This window comes from Epinephelus moara, chromosome 5 (assembly GCF_006386435.1).
Source record: "Epinephelus moara isolate mb chromosome 5, YSFRI_EMoa_1.0, whole genome shotgun sequence".
NCBI classification, from domain to species: Eukaryota; Metazoa; Chordata; class Actinopteri; order Perciformes; family Serranidae; genus Epinephelus; species Epinephelus moara.
Window position 1 is genome coordinate 38,099,241 of NC_065510.1, and position 27,024 is coordinate 38,126,264.

At 39.6% G+C, this 27,024-nt stretch overlaps 2 protein-coding genes across 4 annotated transcripts in view; both read right to left on the reverse strand.

Annotated features, from left to right (window-relative positions):
- The window catches only part of LOC126390651 (uncharacterized), an 8,204-nt gene extending 5,782 nt beyond the window's left edge, over positions 1 to 2,422 (reverse strand). Inside the window, exon 1 of the mRNA XM_050045047.1 lies at positions 2,316 to 2,422. The gene's annotated coding sequence lies outside the window, so the exon portion shown is untranslated. The remainder of the gene's footprint in view (positions 1 to 2,315) is intronic.
- Positions 2,423 to 4,499: 2,077 nt separating this feature from the next.
- rab11fip4b (RAB11 family interacting protein 4 (class II) b) overlaps positions 4,500 to 27,024 on the reverse strand; it is a 59,093-nt gene continuing 36,568 nt past the window's right edge. For 2 of the 3 annotated variants that reach the window (XM_050044426.1, XM_050044424.1), the window contains exons 2-14: positions 21,781 to 22,031; positions 21,117 to 21,302; positions 19,206 to 19,340; positions 15,659 to 15,694; positions 14,487 to 14,586; positions 13,279 to 13,382; positions 12,897 to 13,037; positions 12,458 to 12,539; positions 11,350 to 11,487; positions 11,010 to 11,168; positions 9,444 to 9,524; positions 8,857 to 9,000; positions 4,500 to 6,812 (exon numbers count right to left, since the gene is read on the reverse strand). In XM_050044426.1, the coding sequence (XP_049900383.1) occupies positions 6,693 to 6,812; positions 8,857 to 9,000; positions 9,444 to 9,524; positions 11,010 to 11,168; positions 11,350 to 11,487; positions 12,458 to 12,539; positions 12,897 to 13,037; positions 13,279 to 13,382; positions 14,487 to 14,586; positions 15,659 to 15,694; positions 19,206 to 19,340; positions 21,117 to 21,302; positions 21,781 to 21,998 (1,644 nt within the window). In that variant the 5' untranslated portion in view covers positions 21,999 to 22,031 and the 3' untranslated portion in view covers positions 4,500 to 6,692. The remainder of the gene's footprint in view (positions 6,813 to 8,856; positions 9,001 to 9,443; positions 9,525 to 11,009; positions 11,169 to 11,349; positions 11,488 to 12,457; positions 12,540 to 12,896; positions 13,038 to 13,278; positions 13,383 to 14,486; positions 14,587 to 15,658; positions 15,695 to 19,205; positions 19,341 to 21,116; positions 21,303 to 21,780; positions 22,032 to 27,024) is intronic. The other variant, XM_050044425.1, reaches the window with a different exon arrangement.

Below are 27,024 nucleotides of genomic sequence, written 5' to 3' on the forward strand. Positions count from 1 at the left end.
AGCTGCAGTAAGAGTATTTTGGGGTACTTTTATAGTACTTTTCTATGAAAAATGACTCAAACCGATTAGTCGACTACTAAAATAGTCACCGATTATTTTAATAGTCGATTAGTCATCAATTAGTCGACTAATCGTGGCAGCCCTACACACAACCCCTCTTTAATAATCTAAAATCTAACCAAATGGACTTCTTTAGACTTCTATATTTTTTACATTAAGGAAAATATTATATTTGTAACTATTGGGTGTATGGTGATAAAATTAGGTTCATTCATGGTCTCGGATGAATTCCAATAAGTCCAGTCAATCTAACCTAAAAATAGGCCCAACCTAGGAGAAGCTGCAATAGTAATGTTAAATAGCCTTTAATGGTTCTAATGGTCAAAAGCAAAGTTTCAACATTTTTTAGTTACATGGTCTGGGTGAAATTATGTTAATATCAGAGGTTCTATGTACACATATTCAACATATCTGATGTCTATTGTTAAGTTTTTGAGGTCAATCTTTTCAATAAAACACTTTTTAAAAGGATATTCTGATGTATTGTACCTGTATTTCGGGTACTACTACACGACAATCAATTTTTTTATTGCCAAATTGTCCACATACAGTTGGTACCACACTGCTCCTATGGGTGTATCCACATCTATTCTGGGTGTAAATATTCTGTATATTTAGTATCTATAACGGCATCATTTGCTGTAATTTTGAGAGTGTGTGTGAGCTGTCTGATTCTATCAGCAAGTTTTCTACTCTATTCTATTCTATTCTATCAGCATCTTTACTCTTAATGTCAACATCTTATGTTATTTAATTCAACGCAATATGAAATACTGTGCCTCATGATGATGTACCAGAAAAAGACATCCTGTACGTCTTAGATGGGATGGGATAGGAAACACATACGGGACAATCTTGGAAACTTCTATTCGTTACGGTCGAAAACATTATGGGAAATCGGTGGTGATTGTGTTTATGGGTCCAGTCTGTGGGCTCAGGTTAGAATTTTCACTAAGTGGTACTACTCAAGGTGGCAAATTCTAGTTTGGTATCATGAAAAACTCTTTATCTCTGGACCATATTTCAACATAATAACCCTTTTTTAAGCAGAAGCTTAGTCAAAGATATCAACCTTCAATGGCACCAACAACAAAAGAATGACTAAGCCATTCTCATTTATGGTCTCAGTCTGAGTGCTGATATGCACCATGGTTGTCAGGGACAAACAACTTTGCATGTGCTGAAAACCGAATGATTATATGCTTTATGACCTAATTTCACTGACTTTGTTTGGATTAAAAAAAAGATCATTTTGGGGTATGGGTAGCCACTAAATGCACATATACAGTCAGAACAGGTCGTATCTGATGGTTATATGGGAAAGAACATCCTAAAAAACTAATGTTTAAACATAGGCTATCTGATATGAAAATATTATGTTCTGAAGCAGACACATGTACTTCTTTGTCTGATGCTGTGACATAATGGCCTCAAATTTCAAGCCCCGCATTTACCTTGATCCACTGAATATGTAATGCTATACTTTTAATATGATATTTGGATGTCCCAAGAGATCACAAAATGCCATGAATGAGTTCTATTGTAATTTCCCCTGGGTCAAACCACAGATTGACTGGCCTAAATGACTCTGGTGATCCCCTGACATAGGCCCCCAGTTGTACTTGTACATCTTGGTTGTACTGATCGAAAACAATAAAATAATCAAATCCAAATAGTAATAAAACCAGTACACGTAATTTTCAGCCTGGAATATTTTAAACTCTGTGGATAACACTGTTAGCTCTGCCAACACTGTTGCCCTTGTTTAGCGGTGTTTATGGACTTGGCATTGTTAGCTGCTAGCCACTGGTTTAGCTACCTCCATGTTGAAAGTCACTTGGCGCACTTTACTGTTACTGTTTGATATAATGTTAAGTTAGTCAAGATCCATTTGAAATCAATTAAATACACTCGGTCAGATCCAAAATGGGGTTTTTTCCACTATCGTTTTACACGCTTCATGAGTTGACATTGTGTTTGTCACAATAACAGCTACATTTCTGACAGTAACGTTACCTTGATAAAAGCCACTTTAAGTTAGCTTAGCTTGTTTGGCTCTGTGCCAGCTGCATGCTAACTACGTGCAGCAGGCTAACACTCCTCATTAGCGCTATGATGACATTTACTGTCATGTCGGCTGTTGACAGTTTATGTGCTCACCATGGGAAGAGGTTAACAAAATACAACTAAGGGACTCCCAGTAACGTCTTTAATGAGAAATTAACTCAATAAATCAACTCTAAATTACTACTTACCCGTACTGTAGCCCGAGGGAGAATGAGGTAACTTCCACCCCCCAGGTGTAGCACACGATACGACGATAGGTGGCGCAGGAAAACCATGTCATATCCATGGCGTGTTTTTTTTTTTTTTTATTCGTATGCCCAATTTAAAATGTTTTTAAGAGAACATGCCGCCGGGTTCAGGTATCCCCTGCCATGAGCCTGTGGCACCATTTTATACAGCTGAAAAGTTGGGAAGTTATTCTTTTAATGCCACCACATCCCGATAGGAAGGCCATGACGTATATCGAAACAGGAGCAGCCACGGCTGAGGTGTTCATATGCAGCTGGTAAATGTAGACACTTTACATTCCTCGAAATATTTAAAATAAATATGGCAATATAGCAAATATTGTGCTGCTGTCAGATAGATCAGGACAGGTGAAGCCTGTGTGTGTGAGAAATCTGCAAGATAAGGACAGACAAACTCTTGCCCCTGCAGTGTAGACACACTCCATCTTTCATGTTACACAAATCAAACAGGGTACGTAAGAAAAGGAGGGACCCTGAATGCATCTCAAGCTGAGCAAATTCGTATTGAGTATTACAATCAGACTAGAGACTACATATCCACCACATGAATATACGTATATGTGTGTGTTATTTTGTCTGCCGCAGCTTCCTGCATTACAATCCCTGCAGGAATTTGTAACATTGCATTTTAACAATGGAAAATGGACAAATCTACAAAACTCAGTAGTAACAGTAAATGTTTATTTTAGCCCAAAATACTGATTCTTTTTAAATGTGGTTATTTTACATGGATAGTTTTGATTTTGATTTGTAGCTTATATGTTTTGTTGTGTGTTAGAGCACTTCTACCTGTTAGGATAGAGGAGGCTGATGTTTTGTTCATGTCCCATGGGAAATAGTTGCTGAATTCATTGTTCTTCCTGCTCCTTACCTGAACCAGAATCTGACAGTGACGTAATTTAAATTGATAAATGCCTATATTATAGTATAGTCTTCGGCAGCAACTCACCATCAGCGTAGCACACACAGAATGTGCACCACCTTTCAATGTATGAGTGTAAAATGAAACAAAAAGGTATGTGTGCCTAATATTAAGACAAAGTAAACATTTCAGACTGAGCAGAATTGGCTCATATAATCTACAAAAAATGTCCGCTGTACTACCACAAGGAAACATTTGCATTTGTATTATGATAGATACACTCCTACCACTGTCCACATGCATTTATAGTATGTACTTTGGGGCTTTTAGTTTTGGCAAGCTCCCTATTTAAATTAAAGGAAGTCTTAATGCTATCTCATACAGTGGTGCATCAGTGGTGCTTCCAACTTTAAGGCTGCAGTTCAGGAAGGCTGCCTCCTGACTCAGCATGACTTTGCCCCCTCAAGCACAAAGCAACGTCCCTGATGAAATGGTTTTTGGAGTTTGGTGCAGAAGAACTTGACTGGCCTGCACGGTGAACTGGAAAGCTACTGGAGGCCCTCCCACAACAGTGTAGGCTGTTACAGCAGCATTTTAACAGTGTGATGAGATGTTCAACAATCACACTTGCAATATTAGGGTACATACCTTGTTCTTCTGTTCACACATTTTTAGACAAATACTATAGGCTTCATGCCAAAATAGATCTATCCCTCCCAACATGTTTTTCAACTCCAGCTGTGTGGGCCAACTTCTGAAAGGTGTTCGAATGATTGCTTCACATGCAACCAGCTTTCCATTAAAGGTTCAGTGTGTAAGATTTAAGGGATTTAGTGGCGTCTAGTGTTGAAGAATGCAGATGCAACCAACTGAAACTTCAAGATTAGAATCCCTTCAGTGTTAATTGCTCAGGTGGTTTTCACTGAGAGCCAAATTATCTGCAGAAGTTTCTTTTTTTCCAAAACAAAGAAGGTGATTAAAACTGCTGCAAACTGAATAAAGCAGTTTCACATTACAAACCAGTGTTTCTCCAGCACTGTTCTCACAGGCCACGAACCCAGCACCTGCTATAGTGTGCTCAGATTTTTTATCTAACTCAAAATTTTTTACCTGTAATTTGTAACTTAATTCAAAATGATACATTTCACACGACAGCATCACTGCCAAAGCCATTTTTAATTGCTGTTTATGGTGACTACATCACATTGGAAAGCCCTAATGACTCAAAATATAGGAGCTACAAGAAATGGATTTGTGACAAATTTTACAGTTTAATGTACTGTTTATTTATTCATTCTTTAATCTAGAATGGCATGAGCAGCTAAAGAGTGAAACGATTTGTGAAGCAAAACAAGACACAAATCAGCAGGTATTGGTAAATAAGTTAATATTGCTCATAATGCTCACCATTTAGTTTAAGTTAGGAAGACAGTTTACAACCATATAAAAAGCCATTTTGAAGCAGGTTGAAAAGCAATGGACTTACCATGACTAACAAAATAAATTGAGAAATGAAAGAAAGCATCCCCAAATGCATAAAAAATTATTACATTGACAAAATATTCCCAAAATGCTAACCTGGCCTGCATACCATACAAAGCGTTGTGCTATAGCCTACTGCTTTTCTAACAGGACACCTAAGCAAGTTCTTTCTTGATAAAACTGTATAAAATAGTTTTCATAGTATTAATCTGAAAAAGAGTGGTGAGTGGCACATGAATACAAATTATCACTATTTAATTACAACATTTACAAGTCGAGAAAATATGTCAGACGTAGACATAGAATGTACCTTGAAAAAACTATGTAAATCTATAGCAACATCGTCTTGAAAAATGTCCTCAAAAGGCACAGACAGAAGAAACGGTGAACCATGCAAAAGAAAACAAGTTTTTTTTTTTGTGCAAGGAAGCAAAACTCAAGTTTAGAAGAATTACATAATACAGCAGATTGTAATTGTTTTCTTTCCCCTAAACAATGCCCTCTTCATTACAGCACTGAATACTGTACGTGTGTGTTACCACGTGTCAAAACCAATTACTGAGATTTAAAGTCAAAAGGCCTTTTTGGCCTCACAGAAAGTGAAATATCCAGTTGTACATTCATTATATTTACAGTATTAGAGAGTTTCAGAGGGCTTTAAAAACAATCTGTAGGCTTCAATGAGATTGCTAATCCAGTTGTTTTGTACCAAAAAGTGAGTCTCCAGTGCATGCTCACGTACAATATCTGAGTTGATTTCACTGAGCATAAAGAGATGATTCAGTAAACCATGTTACAATGGCTACCAGTCACTCCAACATGAATCCACCATACACCCTGTACATTCATATCCTTACATTTCTGTGCAACATCATTGGGTCTATTGCTAGCAACAATGTACCTTCTCAAGCCAACGCATTGCTAGCAAATAGCAGCCATGGAAGTTACAGTTTAAAGACACTCCTTGGTTGCAGCTTCTGCTCCATAAAGTGACACTCGCCTGAACCAACTAAGGGCCACTTCTCAGTGGACTGATTGACACTGCAAGTGCTGTTGCAAGGTTACTGGAAGACATGTTCTCAGGAGTTAAACAATTTCACCTTCAATTAACCATTACCGACTTCACTAAAACCCTCCTTTGCTTGCATACACAGTCCATCATCTGACGCCCCACTTCTTTCAAAACCTCCTGCTTCCTTTGAAGTTATAGGGGTTCTCATTGTTTTCTTTCTCCGACCACTTTTGACACTTTTCTCTATCCTCTCTTTAAACGTGCCTGTACAAATATGTCATCAAATGCATTCTTCAGAGAACACCTACAGAGGAGAAAAGATGGGCAGTTTACAGATCAGGCAACACTCGACTGGTCTGCCTTCATGCCTCTAAGAGTCGGGTTTACAGTCTGCTTGCCGAATTGTTCGTCTGTCTCACCGTATTTTCCTAAAACATCACACCAAACTGTCTATCTGTGGATAATACAGCTAATATTACACCAGGATACAGCAGAACCCCCGTCACGTTTGTTACATCCTTCCAGTTTTTATGCCAAAGTACAAATGTCCAGTGTACTCCATGGAGCGACTTCGTCGATCCTCAAAGCATGTTGAGCGCAGGATATTCCTGGGAAGAAATCACCTGTTTTGTCATATGATCTCAAAGTTGTGACAGTAACTACAGTTCACAGCATAGACAGCAAATAAAAACAGAGCAGGGTCGATCAAGTCAAAGAGTCACAGTAGTATGACCTGCAGCCAGAGAGCAATCCCTGGTTGAGAAAACTCCCTTTCTGTTCCTCCACAAACAGCAGGGGGCGATGTGTGTCTATTTCTAAATTCCAGTTTCTAAGCCTGGCTCTGGTTCTCTCCACTTTCCTGTACAGATTCCTGACTCGGGTTGCAGGTTCTGATCGAACAACTGGAATGATCCTCATTCTCCCGAGACTGGGAACGATTCTCACTCCAGTTGAGTCACTGCTAGTTGCCCTTGATCTCCAGTATGGAGGGGTTGTGGTCCAGGATGGACAGGATGATTTTGTCCATGTACTGTCGCAGACGTATGTTGATTTCCTCCTGCTCCTTCAGGGCTTCCATTAACTGGTGGGAGAAATGTATAACACACATTTTCATTATAGTTCATCAACATATATTGTAGCACAAGAGTCTCATAGTTTTACTTTGCTACAGATATTTAATTCTGTATATAGTCTTGGCTATATTCAAATTCTTTTTTAGGGGTACACCTGTAATAATCAGGCGCATTAATTGTTATGTATTCACCACTTTTTCGCCACTTTTGGCCTTTAAACACCTGGGGCATTGTTTTAGTGTGATTTATTGACACCTCAATATAATTTTTTAACTTCTGTTCTTGTCAAAAGTGCTTTTACCAGAACGTAAATCTTTCGCAACGAAAACGGGACCAAATTTTTTACTTTTTTTTTTTGAAACAATGACAATTTTCGGAGCTTTTGCACCTTAAATAAAGGCATCATCTAACAATGTTGTGCAGAACAGACGTTATGTCACACTGTCATGAAAATGGCGGCCTGTTGCAAATTTGAATCGCTGGAGCATCTCACATTCTTTGTGAGTCTCTGTGAATGTTTTAATTACTGATTAAGCTCTTGACTCTCTTATTTTTTGAACAATTAATCAATAATTTGCTCTATAAAATGTTATAAAATGGAAAACAATGCCCATCACAATTCCCTACAGCCCCAAGTCCTTTGATCAATTTGCTTGTTTTGTCTAACCAACAGTCCAAAACAAATCTGTTTTCTAAGACACAAAACAAAGAAAAGCAGCAAAACCACACATTAAAGGAGGTGGAGCCAGAGAATATTTGGCATTTTTGCTTAAAAAAAGACCAGCAATAATCCATTACCCAAATAGTTACCACTCCATTCTCTAGTGACTGAGTTGTGTCAGCCCTAATGCACCTAAAGGTAAAAATGAGTGCCTTTTCAGGGTGTCTACATGTAACAGACACTTATATTTGTTATTTTTTTTAGACCTTTTCAAAATCACTTTCAACCAAATTTAAGATTGATATTTGGAGAAATCACCTTGTTCTTACTCAAGCATTGCAGGTAAGTATAAAGGTAAGTAGTATATATGTAGTCCTGTGCAGAGGTGGGTATTATGTTGGAATATGGTTGTTAGAGTGAGTTAGGTTAATCTATAGAGTGTTAAGCTTAGTGGTAGGTTTAAATATTTGTCACATCAGATATGTGGACTTTCACCTTGAGTCCCCTACAAGACTTTATTAGTGACCTCACTTTTATTCCTGATGCTGACAGTGTTCCTGAGATGGAGCCCATTACAGGGGGAAAGAGGGTTCCTCGCTATTCCTTCCCCATGATCCTCTGTACCTGTTGTCTACTCTACTATATGCCTATAATTTTTAAGTTTTTATCTCATTATTTCATTTTTATTCTTATTTAGGCCTATTTATTTATTTTGTGACCATGACCAACATGGGGCGGTGGGAGGGTGGATGGTTCATTTTTTCTATTGTTTTGTTTCTCACAGATGCTTTGCCATGTCCTGGATTTACTGTACTGACATCGTCATGTCTGAATAAAACTCAATAAAAAGATTTGGAAAAAAAAAGGAAAGAAAGAAAAAATAGTGGACTTTCATGCTGAACAGCCTGACTCATTTTGACATAAAGAAATTAAAAGATGGATATATTAAATTAGATCAAATGTTTGTGGCAAGTAAGACCTCAAAAATACAAAGTCAAGACTATTTAAGACTTTTAAGGGCTAATATTTATAAAATTGAATTTAAGACATTCAAGGACTTTTTTAAGGACCTGCAGACACTGTGTGGTCCCATTTTAGGCATGGACAGCTTGTTTCCATGGTGTTGGTCAGAGTCTATTGTGAGAAGTGACCTCCATATTATGCGTAATAGATTCAAATCTACAATAAAGTAATATCTAGAACACTGTCGTGCTGTGCTGTGTCCTAGAAATACAGTTACTCTCTAACTACTGTATGTAAAGCATCATTAACATTGTTCAAATTAAATCCCATTTAAGAAGCTTGGTGGTTTGTATAACAGGCAACAAAGACAACATAGACACACACGTGTTCAAGAATAAACTACATTGTGAACATTTTTCTCATTTTACCTGGTCTCTGGAGGCATTTTCTATCTCAGCAGCTAGAGACTGGGCCTTGGTCTGCGTGGCAAACAGTGTCTTGGCTTCATACAGACTGAGGCTGAGGATCTGACCGTTAAGATCATCGTTCTGCTCCTTCAGCTTCTGGTTCTCCTAAAAGTACAAAATAGTAGAGGAGAGAGAGACAGAGAATGAGATCTGGACCACAAAAGTGTATCAGCGCAGCGGTGATAATGCTTTTCAAAAGATGGCCGCTACTTAAGCCTCACTCAGCCCATACCACAAAACACTGCACTTTGCACCTCATCCAGCAGCAAACACAGCAATCTATTTTGGCAACACCTATGGGACGTAACGTGGGTTATACGTGTTACAGAACAAACTGCTCCCCTGCTTTGTCTGGTGTGTTATGAAAGCTCCATGATTAAGTTGCCTTTGAGAGCTGACAAGAGGTCAGTTTGCTTTTCCCTCGCTCGGTCCTCGACCATTAGTGAGGGAATTGCAGCACTGACCCCAATTCAGCTTGGGCAAGTTCACTCTACTCCATTGTGATTAGTGGTTAATCGGGAGGTCAAAGGTCACGGAAGCAATTTTACCATCAGACCAGGACGGAGCCGAGCCCCAGACAACACCAGGTGCTGGAGTTCAGGGGGAAGAAAGTCCTGGGACACAAATCGCTGCACACACACATACAGACATTTACAGAAGTGCACAGGCAAGCATAAGATAGTGAGCTAATCCTAATGGATGTCACAGGGCAGTGTCTTTCAAGGTAGACGCACAGCTACATAATTTGTTCATCCAAGCACAATCAAATTGTTCTAAATCTAAACTGGAGGAAGTAGCTCAGGATAAGAAGTTGAAATGTTCAGCGACAAAAACAGAAAAAAGAAGAATCTGCAGATTGAAGCTGGAATAAAAGCATTATTATCATTCACCTTCTTGTTTGTCTGCATGTAATGTGACAAGCCTGGTGTGTGGCTACAGGGGGGCATGGACTTTATAATCTTAGTACCTGATAAGATGGACACACTGTGCAAATCCCCACTTCTAACTGACTGACTGGCTACACAGAGTTTATTCAAAGCTGAGTCATTTTAGTAACTTCAGCTTTTTGAATGGCCTTTTCCATTAGCTTAGGAACACAGGAGCATAATTTCTAATGCATAACATTACATGTCATGAAAATGAGTCAGAAACAGGCTTCTACACAACTTCAAATAGCATTAACATCTACTTTTACTAGTCTTATCAGAGAGAACATTCATCCACTCCCTTGACTCTAATGTTTACTTTGCACCAGGTCTGTTCACTTTGCAGGACAGGGAACAGTAACATGACATTTATATCTGGCAGGCAGATACCTCGAGGCAAATGTCACTGTATCTGGGAATACAGAAACTAAAGAATGGTGGAAAATATAGAGAACATGTGTACTCTGCAGTTGGGTAAAGGTCCATCACCAGACTATCAGTACAGCATGTGGAGGATGGTGCTGCTGTTAAAGGGGATTTTAAGGGAATAAGAAGCCAGTGTGATTGGCTCTGATCGTTACCGGAACAAAACCACATTGGTATTGCATGATAACATATTCTGCCTAAACCCACCCTGTTTCAATGTCAACCACTTAGCATATGCAGCCATGATAAAAACAACAGTGTGGCTTTGTTTATGAAAACAGTGCACTTGATGCCATTGTGTGTAAAATAATTGTAAAGAGTAAGTAGCATGGCGGTCAGTCATGTTAAATGGCGAAAAATATATTTTAAAAAAGCCTTAAATGAATAAAACAGACCTGTATTCCATAAAAAAATGTGTAAAATTAAGACACACTTTAGAAACCAAGGATAGGAAAACAAGTAATTTGTGCAGCAAGTGAATTAAAAACAACTGGTCAGCCAAGATACTGCTGCAGCTACTTTGAAAAAAAAAAAAGCAACCATGACAAGTATTCTGTAACAAATCAGGTATTTGTAGATAAAAGGCTTCATTCAACCTGCTTCAGTGCTTTCAAACCAAAGCTGTACAACAGGTGCCATTTTACTTCCCACTCTCTAAAATTAATGTGAAAGTGTATTATCGCTGCATCTTAAAACACACTCAGTCGCTACACTGAGCTGCCTATGCACAACAAAGACGTTTGAACAGTCTTTTATCAGTACCTGTTTGAGCCTCTTGACCTCGTGCTCTAGCTCCACCTCCCTGGTCCTGCTGTTGAAGTCTGCCAGCCCGGAGGAAGAGCTGCGACTGCGGCCGGGCCTCTCTGCCTCCAGCTTGAAGAGCTGCAAGTGCTCCAGCTCTCGACGCAGGTCCTCTATCAGCTACACACAGAGAAAGGACGGATGAGCGAAGTTATATAATGCCAGTGCAGTGTTTTGAAGGTGTAGGCGTAGATGTATGAGGCAGCGAGAGAGAGAGAGGAGTGAAAGAGAACAGAGTGAGCAGCAGAACACACAACCCACTCTGTGCATGCGTGTGGTTGCATAAAATAGTCCCTCCCACCTCCTGCATGGCGTCCTTTTCTTTCTGGAACTGCTGTCTGTTCTGTCTCAGTTTGTCCATCATTTTCCTGTAGAGGTCCATCTCGTCCTTCAGGCGCAAACTGGTGTCCTCCAGCTTGTCTGTCATCCTTTGCTTCTCCTGAGGAACGACAGATACACAGACAGTTACAGGTTAAAGTTTGTGTTATTTACATGTTTCAGTTATGTCAAATCAGACAAGCACACATAAACTCATACATTATGAGAAAGACATTCCAATTTAGAGTATGCAATCATTCAAAATTTACAAACCCACCAAAACATGTATAGAAACTTCTGCATGCATAAATATAAGCAAAACAGGTGTTTGGTACGAAAGGCTTTCAGTGTGCATTTATACATGAACATTTCACTGACAAGTGTTTCCATATAGAGAAATGTTTTCTGACTAATTTCTGTGACACCTTCGGTCACACATTCCTATTATGTGAGCAAGAGTTGACAGCTATCGGTTTTGGTGGTATTTACATAGCACTGTCTTAATATAGAGGTGTGATTCAGCCCCCAGTGGCTGTTTCTAACACCTCATCTCATAAATAAAATACAGTTCTCCATTATCTGTGGTCTGTGTGTGCGTGTGTGTGTATGTTGAACATTACTCAACTATGAGGGGAAACTGCCATTTTTTAAAAGAGCAGTGGGGCTGTGTTGACAAGTGTGGAAATGGAAATTACAAAGACCTTGCATGTGAGGAAGAGAAACAGATAGTTAACTGGAGAGCTGATCCAGGTAGGAGCATCAGCTGGACTCGCAATGGACAGTTCAAAGTAAAAATGATCAAAATCAATGCAGCAGAATAAGAGATATGCTCTTCCCCCCCATACGTTCTCCTTCTATTCAAAACCTGGTGCCTACATTACCCATAATACAACCCTTCTGTCAACAGTTCAGGTCTGAACCGCAAAAGGCTTTATACAACTTTTTCACACATGCAGTAGTACTCTCCACAACTTGTAAACAAAATTGGTCGAGTTCCCCCTTCAATGTATGTCAAGGACACAAAAAGAAAAGACAAACAAGATAAAAGAAAGCAAACATAGGAAGAAATACAAAAAGTAAACAACACTTACCTCATCCAGTTTCTCTGTCTGTGATTTGAGCCGACACATGCTGAGACTCATCTCACTGTTGTCCTCCTCCAGCTGCTTGACTCTAAAAACACAACATCCTGGACATCAGTTTACTTTTATATAAAAGCTGAGTGTGTCTTTTATTAAGCTAAGGCAGCAGTTTAAGCAAACGTCCACAGTATATGCTGTAGCTCCACAGGCAACTGACTAACCCCAGGAGGAATCTCTGAGCTGTGTTTAGCATACAGTTTTACATTCTGCACTTTCTCTGAACAGGCAGGCATGTCAATGTCCATACCCAGGGGATTTAAGAGCCGCAATCCAGCTGTCCATAATCAAAACTGCATCTCAGCATATCTTTAATGAATTCATACATTTGCATATAAATAAAAAACATCCAAGTATGTGTAGTGTGTGTAATTATCTGTCTGTTTCTCACCGGTTGGTCAGCAGCTCTATCTGTGTGTTCTTGTCTCTCTCCATCTTGTTGTAGGACTCTCGGTGTCGTCTTAGCTCCTCCTGCAGATTTTGTTCTGCTCGCGTCTCCTGGTCTTTCAGCTGCTCCTCAAGCTCATGAACCCTGAGACGATGAACACATCACACAAAATTCATTCATTATAGTATCGTAACTGAGCTGAGTGTTAATGACCTCACTGCAACACTCTGTTACATCATGTCTACATGATTTATCATTCAGGAAATAAAACCTTTTCAACAATGAGAAGTTACAGAGAATGATATGTACAATATGTTTGTGGGTTGGTCATTTATTTGTTCTAGTTAATCTTGTATATTTATGAAATCCAGTCCTCTGGCCCTACCTGTGTACTAGTTGTGTGTTCTCCTGCTTCAGCTTGGACTTGAGTTCCCCGTTCATCAAAATCTCATTCTCAAGCTCTGCCACCTTCTTCTCAAGAGACGTCACCTGATAAAAACAGAAAGTTTATCAAAAACTGACTTTGCACCATAAACGTAAACACTCTGACAATTATATCTCGAGATTGAAGATGCTGAAAAATGCTGGCCAATTTGAAAACTAGGAAATATCCCTCAACAAAACAAACACAACAACAACACTTTCCAGAATTCCTAAAAGTAGCTGTGCAAATCAGAGGGTCTTAAAGGCTTAAAATAATAGCACTTTTCTTTGGATTTGCAGATGTAAAAAGAATCCTGACAGGGCTCATCCTAAAATTAAGCTGTGCATCCACCAGGAACAATTCTTCACTCTGTGATTTTAGCCTTAAATGCTGAAGGTGAGATATATTTAATCTTTTATGGGTTTTTAGTAGTCATACAGAAACAGGAAGGGCTATTATTACTTCCTACTGCAAGCATAGAGTGGTGCAGGAATGATTCCTCAAACACAGAAATGAGTTGGCATGTTTGCACTTCAGGCTCCCTCATCTAAAAGCCAATGGGCCAAGTGAATGGGTTTTTGGTTTGATGCCTGAAATAAGATCTGTGGTTAACACAAGCTCGAGAGATTTACATGTTTTGTTCTGCTGCATAAAATAAATCAATAAATACCCCACTCTAAAATTTTGAAGCTTTTATGCGTCTTACAAAACGTGGTTGCTAATAAGAGGCAAAATGAGACTAAAGAGGTTGTCGGGGAGATTAAATGTTATCACACACAACACCGAAACTCCCATTAGCTTTTTGTCCTGCAGCACTCTGTCTGAGTAATGCCCAAGGTTTCAAAGGCTAAAAAATGTTAACCCTGTTCCTTGAATTTGCAGACACAGGAGGAATCCTGACAGGGATTGTGCTAAAATTAAGCTGTGCATCCACCAGGAACAACTCTTCACTCTCTGTGATTTTAGTGCTGAAAAATGCTGAAGGTGAGAAATATTCAATCTTTTATGAGTTTTCAGTAGTCACACAGAAACAGGAAGAGTTATTACTTCCCACAAGCATTTGTTCAGTGCTCAAAAAGAAGCTCAGTTACATAAAGGCCTGCTGATACTGATCAACATATAAGCAAACACAACGGCATGCGTACTAAAGGACATGAACATAATCATACCTTCTCATTGATATCAATGTCACAGGAGTCAATGCTGTCTCGGAAAAGGTCTTCCGTGCTGCCGTTACTGCTGCTCAAGTTGCTGTTGTGAAGCAGCTGCCTGCTCAAACACACAGAGACACAGAAAGTTAAAGAATCTGCCCAGAATAGATCCAGGTGAGGACCAGCTGGATCTGAGAGCATTTACTTCCAGTATATACTGTATATATGTGTATGTGAGAGAGAGAGTGAGGGGAAATGAGCTCAGCTTTGCAGTGCTCCTGCTGCAAGATTGCATGGATGGTATAGGACTATAAGGACAGTGCCAAGCAGAGAAGCTGCTGCAAACAGAATCTAAATGAGTACACACACATGCTTGAACAGACACCCACACAGGTGTGCGTATAGCTGACTATGTCACACAATCAAGTGTGACATTCATGCCGTGATGTGACTACAGCTGCCATCTTTTTCCTCTGATGGAAATAACTTGAGAACAGCAGGCTCCTGATCCATTACTGAGATTAGCAATATGGAAAGGAGAGGAGCAAAGACGAGAGTGGAGGGGAGATAAATGAAAAAAAGAGGAAGCAGAAAGGAGAAAGAACAGAAGAGCAGATAAAGAGAGCAATAAAGTGGAAGAAGTAATAAAACCAGACAGAGAGGACAGAAGACGGAACGAGCAGAGAGTGCCAAACCTTATATTGAATACATAGATCAGGTCTGACAGGCCATTTTCACTCTGTCACTATAACTCAGTTACTGTGGGTGAAAATAGGACAGAAGCCTGGATACAAAACATTTCACTTGCTTCAGATCAACAGGCCATGAAGAGGTATACATGGCTGACACTAAAAAAGCTGATGTCCGAACTCTTTTTTTCCCCTCAACTCCAGAAACAAAAACAAAAGATTTTACAGCACGTCTGGTTTCAGATCAGATTAATTCCATATAGATTTTCATGCATTTTCTCTGAATAACCAGTTACTAATTAACTGGCTGTTAGGGCACAATGGTCAGGCAGCCCAGTGATAACTAATCTTGCCGTGCGTGTGTGTTTGTGCGCCTACGTCAACAAATAGAGCACGGGCTGTATAGTGCATAAACACACAAAGTACAAGTGAGTGACCTTCCCTGTAGACACACATAGAAGCACGCACACTTGGACACACACAAACAGGTGAGCGACTTACCTTCCAAAAGCAGTGCTGGAGATTTTCCTGTTGGGGCTACACAGGGGAAAAACACAAAAATGACAAGACATTTTTATTACAGTGAATTGCCACGGATACGTCTAGACTTGCAGCTCAACGATGCACTAGAACTAACTGCTGATGGTAATTAAGATTTTGGCTATTCAGTGTGACAGACATAAAGGACAGACAGAGAGAGAGAAAGAAACACTGAAGGACATGTCAATGATAACACAATTTCACTCCTGGTTCAGTGAGCCGGGGTTTCTGTTGGCTCAGCAACTGTCTCAGGGGGACAAAAGCCCAAAGAGTCTTTCAGTCTGATGTGGCTGTCTGTGCTGGGTTTCACATCGGATTAACACAAACGAGCAAACATACTGTAGGGCCACACAAATGAATGTATGATGTAGACATTAAACTAACATTAGCGCCAACTCACGGTGAGGTGGTGCATCAGCAGTGTACACTTAAGTTGGCTAATTCGATGAAAATCTACTCTGTGCAAATACAGGAATGATCACTGTTGCATCCATGTGAAACAGTTTAGGTGTGTTTCTATCTGTGTCGTGTCAATCCTATTTTTTTGGTACCAACTCTGGAGAAGCTCAAAGACACGCATGTCATTCAGTGCAGACAGCGGTTGTGGAAAAAAACACATTATAAAATGTTACAATATCAAGAGGCTTCACCAAGAAATAACTTGACAATGGTGTCTCAGAGGCTGATCATCCTGCATAACCTCTCAGCATTTAGATGAAGCTAAATTTTACAGTGTTTAATCCTGAGTGACAAAACGATTCCCTTGCAGCTAATGTTTCGCTTAACCTAATGCCCTCTTTGAAGAAGTCTAAGAAGCTAAAACTGCGGAGCAGAATTACTGCTAGAAGAAGTTATCTTTAATCATTGAACTTTCATTTGCACAAACACATTTATTATTGAACATTCCATGTAAAATGCATGTGACCTGTGTGATCTTGTTTCAGTCTTCCATTTACTGGTGCCGTTATGTACAAAATGTGCTAATTAAAAAGTTTCCCATTTTTAAGTTCTTCACTTTGTGTACATGGTTAAAATTATGAGCAGTGCATTTCTGGGGTTGTGCTCCTAAACTTAAACCCTGCACTGTTGCTTCTTCCCATAAGCTAAATGATTAAATGTATAAGTTACACACAGATGTTCTCAAAAGTGAAGCACACTGACATACAGTGTGGTAGAGAAAGAATCTTTCACATAAACATAATACCAATATTTCCTGGACTGGCAAATGATACCAAACATTTTGTGTTTAACACGAAGTCTCGTTTCCATGGTCGCGAGCATGTCTTCCTCAATAATCCCCTATTTTTTAAACCATATTTATAACTCATGCTTCACTGTGGCCAATTTAATGTAAGTAACTGTGTGTTAAGGAGCCTGACAAGTACAAGTGCTCCTTTAAATACTGTATGTTGCTTAATGGCAAAAGCTCCTTCCTCTGTCCATTCAGAATCCATTAAGTCTATCCTGAAGTCAGTCATTCTTTGGATTTATGCATATGGTGCTTTTTAATTTTTTTTTTACAGTTTTATATTCATTTGTCTTCATCACAATCCATTCCCACAACCATCTTAATCAGTCTGTATCCATTTCCTATGAGCTCACCCCATTTGAAGCAAGGCTGAACGACTACGTGAATTGAAATCTATATTGAGATATCAATGCAACACAATCCAACCAACCAGAGGACTGGAAACACCTTGCCCCTTGGGCTTCATGCGCACATATACCGCCTTTCGCTCCACGTGACATATGAGAATGAGTAGATGAAGAAAACTACTTGTAAATGCCATGTGTAAGCTTTGATGGTGTTGTTTTATTAGTGTGTATGTATTAAAATATTTTCTATGGGACAGACTTCAAAGCTCTGAGTAGCCTTTGCTACCTCTCCCCCATATTTCCCCTAGACTGATATTTACGGGAAAAGGAAAAAGATATGCTGATTGTGATTGGTTGTTCCATGTCACATGACATGCAGTGCACTTTGCTGTGTTCCTGTAGTTGAACTTTGTTTAGCCTATTTCAGGGCGCAGCTGTTGTGTCCTGAAAAGTGGGTGTTTGCATGGCGTAACAGTATCGCTCTCACTTTTTAGCGTGTCTTCTGCGCATCTACATTGACACAGGATTTGAGGGTGTAAAAAACGCAGCATGTAAACGACCCTTTTACAGTGGATGAGCTGGTAAAGTAGAGTGTTAGCCTTGGAGTGGGCATCAACATTCTGACCATGGTTTGGAAGCTGAGGCAGAAACAGTTGTTGCACATGTTTCTTACAGTACTGAGACAAACAAGATTCACATTTATTTTTCAATAACGAAAATAATAATGCAGATAAGAAAGAAGAGAGAGGAAGATAAGGACATTTTAAAAAATTTAAGTTGTAATTGAAATATTGGTCTAAATCAGATTTTCAATTTATTCGGATTATTTTCCGATATGATTCAGCCCTGATTTCTCCAATTGATTTCTTTTCATTCTCTCTTACTCTTGCTCTTTTCACTGTCTCTTTCTGTCCATCTGCACTTCATTATTCATAAGGCGAAAGCATAGCTGTTATTAGAGAGACATGCTGGATTATGCAGCCGTTTCTCCCTGGGGAGAAATCCTGCAGAGTCAGCACAGCGTCCAAGTAACAAAGACAAAAAATGACTTCACAGTTTAAAAAGATTATTCTACAACATTTAGTGTTCTTTACTAACACCGTGTGTGCGTGCATTTGTGTTCGCAGGTAGCCAGTGGAGCTATTAATGGTCACCACGGATTATGTTTCCAATAATAGATTCCCTATTACAATGGTTGGTGAGGTAAGCACAGGAGTGAAAGCCTTATGTAACAATCAATTAGTGTTTGTGTGTGTGTGCGCATGTGAATGATGATGATGTGTTTGTGCATGAAACGGGGGTCGAACACTTCAGACACACTTATCAAATTATACTAAACAAAAAGAGCTCACAAAGCAAACAGTGACCTCTGAGTCAACCTCACCAGTCATCATACACTTCAAAACCATCTGAATGTTTCCTGTGCTTCACACATAATGGCTGACATTTGTGTCTGTCTCACATAAAAACAGGGTGGTGTATCATTGCTGTCATAGATAATTATGGTATTGTCTATTAATATACCATTGTTGTGTTTAAAAATTACCTGCCGGGGTGATTAATGCTAGTTTCTCACAGAATTGAGTCACCCTACCGGTTTTCAAGTAGAAGCTTTTGTTTATGGCGTTGGGCGTTGCATGACTGCTACAACATATTTCACCACACGGAGTTATATTGACTTTAATTTGAATTCAAGTGGCAGGAAAAATTTGCAGTCAGCGAATACATGCTGATTTGATTTGACTCAACTTGACTGGCTTACAGTCATAATAAGAGTACTGTGGTCAGCAGGAAACATTTGAGGGCAGAAAAAGGCCACACACAAAAAAAAAAAACCCTGACAACTGACATTTGGTGGGTGTATATCCTGTGTCATACTGTGTGTGTGTCTGTGTGCATTTGTGTCTCCTACCTGTTAGCCTTGAGGTTTTTGAGGCGAACCTCCAGGTCATTTAGGAGGTTGACCTTTTTGCTGCACTGGGAACAGTAGACATCCATCAGTTCACCGGTGTAATGCTGACGCACCTTATGAGGAGTCTGGCCCGCACTGTTAACACACAGAGAAACATATACAGCTTTTCAATACACTGAGAAGGTGCATTATGTGTAAACGTAGGACTGTTTGAGACACCATGTGAGTGCAATAAAAAACTGAAACTGAAACAGACGGAGAAAGAGATGTCAAAGACTAAGGAGAAAAAACATGTTCTGACCATCCATGACATGATCACGTCTTCTGAGACAAATCATTTGCTACAAAGGAATTTAGTGATATAAAGCACTTTGTTGGGATTAAATATCTGAGTCCAGAAATCTAACTTGTAGTCTCCACTTTGTTTATTGTGTTACAGTATGTTGAGAGTAGTAGACAGTTAAAGCAAGACAACAAAACAAAGACTGTATTTCTAGTACTTCTGCCAAAATAAGAAAAAGCCATAATGCAAGACATGTCTGAAGATACACACAATGATTTTTGTTTAAGTGTCAAATAACTCCCATTATTTTCTCCCAGCTCACTGAACTCGTGAGTGACACTGTGCTAAAAATAGAGTGCACCTTTAAACTTCTTTACACTGTAGTTATTCAAACTTTTTTCCCATGCTGAGCTGTCTAAGACTTCTTGTAAATGCGGGCCTCATTTTGAATTTAAATCTCCAGGCCAACTCCATTTGGTGAGTTTTGTCTGCTTGGTATGCGTGGAAGGAGCATACAGCAGTATTGCCACTCTATCAGCCGGGAGACTTAATCCCATTAAACACAAGCCTTTGATGAATATTAATGTGGCCTTAAGGGCAAGAACTCCTAAGCTACACTGCTACAGTCAAAACTCAGAATAATAAGAGTCAGGTAATGATTCTGCAGAGCGGAGCCTCAGCTCCATATTATTCAACACAGCTGAAGCTACAGAAACGGGTCGACATTTTTATCATAACTTGACCTTTACCAAACTGAAAAGAAGCCTACACACAACTGAAATGTATAATTTTCTGAACCGAGGACCACAGTGGGTGCTGGGCCACAAAACATGTTCTACTTGGCCTGGAAGAAGTGCTATGATTCACCCAGAAAGCTGGAAAACAATTATTTCAGTTTATCGGCTGATTAAAACTATTTTTGCAGTAACCATCTTCTCCTTGTGATTTGTGTTGAGTTTCTCTACATCACTCCCTGTTACACCCAAAACAACATGATACTGAATTCAAACTAAAGTAGGTCATCAGTAAAACAATCTTAAACAAGTAAATAATCATCTGTCATTATCCACTTAGCTGCACAATTAGCATGTGTGGAGTTCCTCTTACTGTTGCAACAAGCTTACTTGGGTAAAAAGTACAACTATTCAGAGTTTGAGAGAATTTGACAAAACACAGCATTTCTTTGGAGGAGGCAGGGGAGAGACCTAATCACTGTTTTAACATTTAAATGTTGGACATTTATTGTGGTCGCCGTGACATCAAAATTTGACACTGGCACCAAGTTGACCACTCCAAAACACTGTCAATAAGAACAGTCAGTTGTCAGCATGGAAATTACTGGCAGAGATGGCAAACCACCTGATAATCCATAAGTCTTGTCTCATAAGCAGCAGATGACAGTCTCCACACCCATTTAATACATAGAAGTTACAGTGTTAAATAACAACTCTGCTCTTGTTTGCAGAACATTAAAGTGGACCTATTATGCTTTTCCTTTTTTCTGTCATACATATAACATTACAGTGTTGGATGTTCATCTGAAACACGGCCAAAGTTTCAAATAATGGGCTACAAGCATGTAAAAGCAATCCCTGTGAACAATGCTTCTCTGTCTAAGTTTCTCTTACCTGGAAGGAACAGATGAGCCGAGGTCCGAGTACCCGTTGGTCCGAGTCTCGTCGTCTGGGCAGGGGCTGCTGGGAGTGTAGTCTGGTTCCTCCCCTTCTCCGTAGTCCTCAAACTGCTCCTCGTTCAGAGAAGCTGAGGAACGTGTTGATAAGTCAGAGGTCACTGAGACGCTGGTCTGACCACACCTGAGGAAAAAGAGGAGGAGACATTGTACTTAGTTACACTCTGTATTCAGTTCATTCATTTTAGGTGGTAAATTAAAACATAGGCACTCTATAAGTAATGTTAGGAGTACAAAATGTTTCAGGTTCTGACCTAAAATGAATGATGACACATGATCACAAAAGCAGCCCCTTGTATACTGAGTTTAGAGGATACATTTTCCCCAAAATATCACTTGCAGACAGATTCATTATACAAAAAGAGTGGTGGGGAGAGGAAAAATGGTTCTGTGGCCGTGGGACTTTGGCCTTCATTTGAAAATAATGTTTTTAGTCTGACAGAGAATTTTAGAGAGTCTGATTGAGAAAACAGCAGTGACGAGCATTCAGCTGAGCAGAAACAGACATTTGTCCCCATGAATTTTCATTTCCATGAATACTCTTCTGTATGCAGCATTGGAACAAGGAGAATAGAAAGCGTAAACAGAAGAACAATACTTACTTCTCCCCGGGGAAAAAGAGATCTCCCAGTGAGTCTTCCTTGTCTCCAGGTCTGATCAGCCCGTCAGAGGTGTCTGACCCTTGGGTACTTTCCACTGCACTGTCTCTGTCTGATTCCCTCTCCCTGCCCTCGTCTGCCACCTCCTCCTCAGGCTCCTCCACCTCTCCCGGGAACAGCTGGCACTCAGGAACGGGGTCAGGATAGGCCCGCGTGCACATGATGACCGGACACAGCCGCTCCTCCTCACCACCCTGGAGAATGATGAGAGGAAAGGCAGAGAGAGAGTAAGGAGGGGGGGAGTAAGTTTACACACACATTTACACTGACCTGTAAAAAAAAGAAACATTTAGAGCTTGAGAGTGGCTCTGACTGTGATTATGTGGTGATGCTGCCAAAATCCTTCTCAGTGAAAACCTTTAAAGTGGCAAGTTTTTTCTTTAATTAATCATTACGAAGTAAATCATGATTGCACAATAATGTATACTCATATATACTTTTAATGCTATAGAATAATGTCACCATCAGTGTTTGAATTGGTTCCCTATAGGCCTGGCTTTCACTGTGCAATTCTGTCTGCCACCAGGTACAATCTCCCAGGAAAATGATGGCTCTTATTAAAACTGGGCAACCAAAACATTAAGAGGATAGTGCTTTGTTTTCACTGGCAGCTATTCGTAGCTATCCCCTGTCACCAAAGAGTATCAATGTAAGTTCTTTGCAGTCCATCCCCAGTAGCTAAAATGGCAGACAGATGAAACCTTAGACTGTATAATGCAGATTGATGACAGTTCCCCAAAGGGAAGCCAAAACATCTCAATCACCTCCTGGGGGCTGGCTACAGTATAGGTCATAAAGCCTGCTACCTCCATGTTAGCAGACGGGGCATGGGCCAAGCTAAAAACTCAAAGTACAAGTCAAATACATTTTCCCCAATGATTGTTTCTTTCATTGTAGGTAGTTCTCATCACGCTACTGTATGATCAAGTGTTCAATTTTCTGATAATTTTGGTTTAAACTATTATTTGATGCTATAAAAAGTGGATTTAACCTCATTCCCATGCTAACACCTGTGCCCGTCAATCGAGTGAACTAGAGTGACTGGTGCAAGAGCAGCAAGGCGCATCAAGATGGCTAATGTTAGCATTAGAGGAAACATCGGTGGGATTAAGCCATAGATGTTTGAGTCTCAGTCAGACTCTGACTCAGATGAGCAGTCTGCTGCACACCAAAATCAGTGACTAGCATAACGGCAAGTGTAGTCAGCATCTTTTATGTATGTTGTTTGCTCGCTTGTTAGCTTGCAGGCTAGCTGGCAGTGGCTAATACCCTGTTAGAGTTTCTGAAACATAATGTTACAATAACTGCTATGAAGGAGTTTTTGGTAGACAGTGGAAGGAAGCTCCAGGGTCTAGTTTATGTACAAAAACTGCACATTCTACCATGTTTGCTGTCAATATGTTCACTATGCAAACTCATGCTTTCTGTAATGACAAATCCGCTCTACGCAGGGGGCTCCAGGTTTCTTTGCCAGTGTTTTGCCAAGTCTGTTCCCCCATTGATATGCATCTCCCATATTGGACAGCGATTGGCTTTCATATTAGTGACGTACCTAATCTAACTTGGCCGTTTGAATCTCAGATTTTAGGATAGTGCACAGACATTGCCCCCTTCAGTAGAGGAATGTGAAAACGTCTTGCACAGATACAAGTCAGTATACTGTAGTCAAGGTCAGATATTCTAGGGGACATGATCATAAGAAAAACACATTTTTTTTGAATGGAGGGGGACTAGAAACTATGTTAAAAAACAATTAAAGCAAAAAAAAGGTCCAGAACTTGTATTATACCACTGAAATGCCAAATGGTGGACAAATGTTTGTATTCCTCCAAAATAAATTCAAAGACATGGAAGTCCTTTGGAATTCAGCAAAATGACCTTAACCTGTTATTAGTTTCAGCAGAGCTGTTTACAAATCATCCCATTTAGTAAATTCTTTCACTGTGGGAATGGTCTTAAGTGCACACAGGAGGTCTGGAGGGCTAGGAAAGGTTAGAGGGCTCAAATCCCGTCTAATTTAACAGAGAACAAGGAATTATTTCAGCATGACTGAACAGCTGAAACACTGTAGCATGAAGCAGGAGGGTAAGCGAATAGGTTATCAGGAGAGAGAGCAGGGTGACATGTTGGGTAGCAACAGAAATGGGGAGAGGGAGTCAAACAGGCATGGATGGTGGTATGGATGGAGGTGGGGAGGAACAATAAGTATAGCAGAGAAGAATACAGCTAACATGAGAGGAGATGAAAAAGAGGGCATAAAGAACAAAGCCAAGAAGGAATGAAAAGGAATTAGAGGTACAGTGTGCGGGCGAGATTAGACGAGAATGTGAGTACGCTGAAGGAAGATATGAGAGGCAGAGAGATAACAAAGTAGCTTGAGGACAGTCAGGTGGGTATTAGACAACATTACAGACTAATAAAAGGTGTCAGCAACTAAGATTCAGACAGCTCTCTGTCTCTCTCACACACACAACCCTGACTTTTCATCTTTTAAGTTCCACTGATGTAGAAATCATGGCTGAACAGTGAATTTCCAATCCCATATGAGGGGTATGTATGTCATAAAAATATATGTCGGATTTATACCAGATGTGAGCAGGGCCCACATCAAAAACTTGTTAGAAAATATCTAGATTGTATGTAAAATTATACAATAGTTACTTCTGACAAAGTAGAGTGTTGACTTTTAACTATGCAAGTGTCACGTCACCCTACAGGTGTTCTAAACCATTAATTACTTTAACTGACAATTAGGCTACATTAATGGTCATCGCAACAAACTTTTCACCACGGAGAGGAACTTAATTCCACAAATAACACTCGAGTTAAATTATGAATGGATGTAAGAAGAGGACGAAGGGAAGGAAAGAAGCCTGGATACTTCACTGCAAACCTCCAGGTGTGCTCATGTCAGCCGATGTCGCAATGCCCTGTCTGATTCAGCTGTTAACCCACATGCCACCAAAGCTTATTTCACTGGTTGCAAAATAAATGGAAACATACAGATAACTGTACCTTATACAAAGTAGCTGGCCTGTGGTAACATGTAAACCTACATAGAACATTAAGTTTTTGTGCAGGAAATGTTTATGTGTTGCTTGGCAACAGCCCAGTCCCAATCTAATTGTGATGCTATTCGTGTTGGCTGAGCTAAATAAAGTATAAATAAACAAATAAATCATAATCCGTTGTCACGTTTTTCTATTAACTAATAAAAGGCACTTTTAGAACCGTTATATTAAAACAATATCAGATAGGTTGTCATCATAGGTTGTGCTGTTTTACTGAATACTGGCACTCCATCTCGTGTGATATATTAAGTATGTGGTATGTATAACAAAGTATACAAAATACCAATACTTGAGCAATGTACCTAAAAAAATCAAATAATACAACATGATTTGAATTTGATCATTATCTTAAAAAAAGTAAGTCTTAAATGACTTGTGTAACTTGTAAGGGAGTGGTGAGAAATTTTAGAGAAAGAAATGGAACGTTTAAGAGTCTGTAACAGTGAGAAAACACAAATCAAAATTACATATTGCTTGATTTTTCCTTAAAGACTGGAAGTTGTTTACATGATGGGAGGAGGTCCAGAGAAATGCAAAGATGGCCTTACGCGTCGCATAAAAAATGAGAACGCTAATGAAAAAGAAAATGACTAAATTAATAAAAACACAAATAATTAGAGAAAGGGGCCATAATACCTTTATTGGGCCATATCACTTAATCATAAAAAGAGGTTGTGTAAGCAGTTATGATGAAAATAAAGTTGGTTTTAAGTGTCTATGAAAAAAGGCAATTGACAAAAAGTTGTCTTGGCCGTTTTACTCTAGAGATGGTCTGTAAATCACAAATATTATTATAATAAAACACTGCAATATCCAAACGGGATTATCTGTTCATGTCTAAATAATGTATTCATATTTGCTTACATCCCTATCCCATACCCAACCCAACCGGAACCTTCATGCTTGTGCACAACTAAATTAAAAAGTGCCCACTGAACTCATAAACTGAGGCTCTGTGCTGTTACAAAGAGCCACCATGGGGTCTGAAGCTGAGTCACAGAGAATAAAACCAGGGATAAAGGTCTCTTTAGCATTCCTTAGACCAGTCTCCTTATTTCCCTGCAGCAGAAAAAAGAAACAGTGTGAGGTGAGGAAACCGGCAGGCCCCCTCTGTACGCCACCACAATAATTTGAAAAAACTGAACAAGCAGACACAGCAGGGAGGCTCGACACCTGTTGCGCTTGTTTTGAGGAAGAGAGCAGAGGAGGTGTTTTTCCATATGTAATGCTAGCTCATGTAATATAAACTAAAAATAATGTTAGAAGAGCGAGTCAATAAAAAAAAGAACCGAGCCCTCAATATGGGCTGAAGAGGAGAGATATTCTGCTTATGCAATAAATTTACATTAACAGGAAATTTCTACCTAATAGAGTGATAAAAAATCAGTAATAATTATATCTATATAGTTATTCATACCATATAGTGTACCTCCATTACACTAATACAATCAACCTAGTAGAGATTGTATTTAATTGTCATTTCAAAAATATTTAAAAGAGCTTCATTTTCCTCTGTTGAGGCGAACACACAAGTGTTCAGAGATGATAGACATTGAGCAGTCACTCACGTATCATGTTTGGGAGCAAAGTGTGCCATCATTTAGGCTGCCAATTAAATCTGGTCTGACAGCTGTTGTTTCAGGCAAAGACACTGATGGACAGTAACATCCCATTTTGCACTCTGCCAGTCACTCTGATGAGAATAGTAAAAAGGGATGATTGACAGAGGAGCTGTGTGTGTGTGTGTGTGTGCGTGTGTTTACAGTAAGCATTTCTCTGTACCTGCCTGCTCCAGAAAAGCCTCGGGGCTGTAACTGCCAAAACACGAGCCTACAGACCGTTTTGAGTTCCTTGATTCCCCAGAGTACAAACACAGCGGGCCTGCCAAACAGTGTCCGACCTGCCAGTGGCTTTGAACCCCGGATGCAAAGATATACTGTGCTTTTAATCGCAGTGGCTCAGCCTGAAGCCTGACATGCCTTCAAATCACCCTTTTGCCAAAGAGGAAATTTTTATCACCTTTAAATGTTTGCTTGAGCCAAATCAGCAGTGTTATTGACTATTTACCAGCAAGTTTCATCAGATGAATTAATCTATGAGTGTCTAAAACCTTTCA